Raw genomic sequence first — 5,034 nt, 5'->3', positions numbered from 1 at the left:
TCCCATACAAAAACCCAAGTTTTCTTTCTAAAAATAAAACTCACGTTTTGACTAAGGGATAAGATTTAACAATAATCACTTCCCCCCAGTTACATGATTTAACAATAATTTAAAATAAATTTAAATTCTATTCAAACTAAAAGTTTATAAACTCAAATTCCATAGAACCCAGGCTTTTTGTTTTTGGTTTTCTTTCTCAAGTTGTATCTTATTAAATTAATATTTTATTAAGATATTAAGCTACAAAACTCTTGACTAAGGGACAAGATTTAACAATAATTTAATTTAGATCAAACTTTATCATCTAAATTTTAAAAATTTAAATTCTACTCCAACTACAAGTCTATTATCAAATTTTTTAGAATTTATATATATTTAGCCATGGTTTTTTGATACAATCCCTCTTAACTAATAAGTCATTCTTATAATTAAATCTCACACGATACATCCCACGTTGTTGTACTTTATTTTATTTTTTCAAAATGCAACTTACTCTTATGTTTTATTCTAATAAACTCGTCTTACTTATTGTTATCTGCTCTAAACCTTATCATACATGGCTTGAGAGTTGAGACCACCTGAGCACCAAGTGGGATATATCACTACTTGAACCCACAGCCTCATACTCACAAAGCAATGTGCCACAAGCTTGCAGGGGCTTCCTACCTTCAGATCACCTCCTCAATTGGTCATAATTTTTAAGAATCGAAATGGTGTCAAGGGTGCGGTCTCTATAAAATGAAGAGATGAAATAATTTAGTGTTTGCATTTCCTTCATTTTAGGTAAGTTTTCAAAAAATAAAATTCTAGTTTAGATGAGTTTCCAACATTGAGAAACCATTGAAAAAAAAAAATGTCAAATCCATAAGCCACATCAATTCAGATAAAAACATGTTCAGCACCAAAAAAGAAAATTACGTGTAACGAATTGGCAATTTGCCTTAGCTGAAACTCTGTAACCTTTCATGTATGTGCTGCATTCTAGACATAGATGGACTTGGAATTATTAGTTCAATTACGTGTAACGAAAGATTAATTTTTCTCTCTCTTTTTCTAGATGAGTATAAACATGATCCCTTACCTTTTGTGCTCTATGCTGTACTAAAATCAAAGCTTATCCTAAATTCATAATCCTCGAAATGGATTTATTTCATGATTCAAATTAAATGTCACCGTTTGAAATGTTTATTCACTGTACTATCTAAAACTTTAACAGTGAAATGTACACTTCTGTTTCTGCTGTAATTCGTTCTATTTATTTGTTTCTGGATATTGTCAATTGCAAAAACAAATTTTAGCAAGTAAAATTGTAATTTTTTTTAAAAAAAATTGTGTACACTTTTGTAAATTGTAAATTCTATCTGGAAAATGCTAAAGTCACAAACTATTTTATAAATTACTGATGTGATGAGTGATTATTGATAAATATAAAAGTGATATTAGTGGTGGGCCTAAATAAGAACCAGTTAAAATTTGCCGCATCAACAATTTGTAAAAATATTGTAAAATAGTTTATGATTGTAGCATTACTTATTCTATTTATCATAGACTGTGAACTTCAATTCTATTTAGTGAATTCTTTCTTGGGTTAGGGAACACCCGTAATGGTTTTCTTTTAATGCTCTGTTTGTTTCGATAGAAAACCTTATGTAAAGATAGTTTTCCGTGTTTTCCAGTATTTGGTAGCATAAAAAAAAAAGTAAAAAAAAAAAAAAAAACCATATTTAGTCAACATAAAAAGTATGACTTATATTTAGAGATCGTATTCTACTAATTTTTTTTTGGAAAACAACTCTATTTCATAGCAAGCTATATAAGACAAGTTAGAAAGTTGTTTTTCAACTCATTTAAAATTACTACTAAACATTGGAAAATGAAATAGTTTTATAGAAAATGATTCTTGGAAAATAACTCATTTTCCGTAAAACATCATTGCTGAAACAAATAGAGCGTTAAATGTGATTTATCGATTTTTCACTTTGTCATCATATTCTATGCCCTTCACATAATTATTATTGCTTTTCATATGGTGATAGGCTAGTTTATGGAAATCAACTAAGATTATCTTTGAATACATAATTAATTAATTAGCGCAAGTTATTTAATTCGTTGATTAATAATCATAGGAGTCAAAACATAATCTTTTCAATTGGTTTCAAATCATATACGTACACTCTTGAAGGATTCACGATTGTGATCTTTGACCTATTGTCATTGATAAATTCATGTCTTAATGATTTTAAAGTATTTGTTATAACGAAGCTTTTTTGGGTGTCTTAAATATCAGAAAATTACTAAGAAACCCCTAAATAAATTAAAAGAGGTCAAAGCTCAAATAGTATTCTCACACTTTCACAGCAACTGAAGTATATTTTTATTGAATACAAATTTTCTGTTCCGCTTTATGTTCTACTCTAGTAATCATGGTATACCATTTATTTTTTTTTACTTTTCTTATAAAATAACCAAAATTTAAAATGGACAAAAATAAAACACAGAATAACATAATTAGTAAAGTATAAAATGGAAACAAAAGTGACATAGAAAATTTATATTCCAAAAAGTAAAACAAATTATTTGTTTTCATTTCTACGTTTCTTGTATGAGGTTAAAACATACCCGAAAATGAACATGACCTTATTTTTTTGTGGGAAAATTTTGAGAGCTAGTTATTAAAAAAAAAGTGTTAGTCACTTGGTCATTCCTCAATCACATTGTCACAATCTGAAAACCAGTTTCAATTTTTGTACTTGTATGAGACTGGAAAATACTTACAGGGGAATATGACCCTTTGGAAACAATGGGGATTCAAATGTAGTTATTGAATTAACCTTTAGGCACAGCCCAGTGATCAATCAATTAAATAAACGGTAAAACATTTAATTTAATTTAATCTTTTTTTGAGAATAAAGAGAGATAGGAACAAGCCTGAACCCACTTTTAGAAAATAGTTGCAAGTTGCTTGTATTGTCATGACTTACCATGATTGAGTTGGCAAATTCCATGTATTATCATGGCATACCATGATTTGTGGGAAATAATGTAGAACACAAAAGGTGGGCATATGATTTGTATTCATTGTGATGCTATTAATTACATGGTTGAGTTAGTCAAATTTTATCCTAATACAGGTTAATGGGCACATGACCATCAGATCTTAAATAATAATTCTACAAGCCAGAGTCATTAGAGCTTTATGGAAATATCAACTGCAGCCCATAATCTCACGGGGACTAACTCTGCTGACCAAGAGAGTCCAGGACTCGACCAAGACCTTCCTTCCTTGTCTCTAGAAGAGACAATTGAAAAAATTTTAGGAGGTTTTGGGTGGTCTCAATTCATTCAAGCCATCCTTGTAGCAATCCTAGGGTTTTTTGATGCACAACAAACATTTATCAATATCTTTGCTGATGCTGACCCAAAATGGCATTGCAACTTCAACACAACATGCAACCCAAGCTCCAATATTTGCCAACTCCCAAAAGGTGCTTGGTCTTGGGATGAATCTTCTCACAAGACAATCATATCGGAATGGGGTCTTGAATGTGCTAGTTCATTCATCACAGGCCTTCCTGCTTCATCCTTCTTTGTAGGCAACTTAATTGGGGGATTCAGTCTTGCTACACTTGGTGATTTCTATTTTGGTAGGAAGATCTTGCTTTTCCTCTCATGCCTAATAATGTGTTTTGCCTCGCTTATCACAGCATTCTCGATGAACATTTGGATGTACTCGAGCTTGAGACTTTTAAGCGGGTTTGGTCGTGCATCAATTACTACATGCACTTTGATTTTGTTAAGTGAGAGGGTTGGAAAAAAATGGCGTGGCCAAATAGGGACAATGACATTTATCATGTTTTCGCTCGGGTTACTATGCTTACCAGCTGTGGCCTATTTGAACAAAGGTTCATCATGGAAATTTCTCTATCTCTGGACTTCCATTCCAGCAATCTTATATTGCATCATTGCTTATTTTTTTGTGTATGAGTCTCCTAGATGGCTTTTCACGGAAGGGCGTGACATAGAAGCCAAAGCAATATTGAGAAAACTTGCATCTATAGAAGGCAATAGTTTAGACTCATACCTATCTAGCATTCATCATGGGCAAGAAATATCAAAACTTAATCCTTACAAATTGATGAAGGACTTATTTAAGAGAAGATGGGCTTTGCAACGGATAATAGCAACTATGGTATTTGGTTTTGGCATTGGATTGGTATACTTTGGCTTGTTATTCGGTGTAAGAAATTTGGGTTTCAACATTTATTTGGGTGTCATATTAAATGCCTCAATGTTAATACCTACAAATTTAGTAACCCTTTTCTTTATAGCAAGATGGAAAAGGAAAGGTTCATTGTTTGCCTTATGTATAATAAGTGGCATATGCAGCATAATTTGTGGTGTAGTAGGCAGTCGTACAGAAGGCATACTGATTGGGTTTGAACTAGCATCTTTCTTCTGCGCTGCCTTGGCATATAATGTGATGATGATATTCGTAGTTGAGTTATTTCCAACAAGTGTGAGGAACTCGGCCACAACATTAGTTAGGCAAGCAGTTGTGTTTGGTTCTGTGTTTGATCCGATATTGACTTCAGCAGGGACGAGAAATAAATTCCTATCTTTCGGAACTTTTGGACTGACAATATTTTTGTGTAGTTTCATTGTGATCATTTTGCCAGAGACAAGGGGTAAAAATCTTTGTAACACCATGGATGAACAAGAGCGCATGGATCATAAAATTGTGTGAATTTATCTATATACATTACATATTATGAATCACACCCTGGAGAGAACAAATTATATTCTACATATATACATAGCATTTTTCCCTTTTTTTCAATTTTTAATTTTTTGTTTCTTTTTATTTTCTACAGAAACCACAACAATAGCATGACATTGGTTCTAAAACATGGATAGACTACCAGATATCATTAAATTGATTTTTTTTTGGGAATAAAATCATGGAGGGTGCAATAAAATATTGCTATGGTAAGCTATCATTGACTTTACATTTTTACCAGATATTTTAAAGTGTTT

The 5,034-nt window shown here is 31.7% G+C and overlaps 1 protein-coding gene across 1 annotated transcript; it reads left to right on the top strand.

Annotated features, from left to right (window-relative positions):
- The first annotated feature begins 3,196 nt into the window (after positions 1-3,196).
- LOC126720245 (organic cation/carnitine transporter 2-like) lies at positions 3,197-4,744 on the top strand. Its single transcript, XM_050422561.1, has one exon. The coding sequence runs from the start codon at positions 3,197-3,199 to the stop codon at positions 4,742-4,744; it is 1,548 nt and encodes a 515-aa protein (XP_050278518.1).
- The last annotated feature ends 290 nt before the right edge of the window (positions 4,745-5,034 follow it).

This window comes from Quercus robur, chromosome 4 (assembly GCF_932294415.1).
Source record: "Quercus robur chromosome 4, dhQueRobu3.1, whole genome shotgun sequence".
Lineage (NCBI taxonomy): Eukaryota > Viridiplantae > Streptophyta > Magnoliopsida > Fagales > Fagaceae > Quercus > Quercus robur.
Note: the sequence above shows the minus strand (reverse complement) of the source record. Positions and strands in the feature narration are given on the sequence as shown.

Coding starts and splice junctions, on each gene's coding strand:
- LOC126720245 (XM_050422561.1), top strand. CDS start 3,197: ATGGAAATATCAACTGCAGCCCATAATCTCACGGGGACTAACTCTGCT.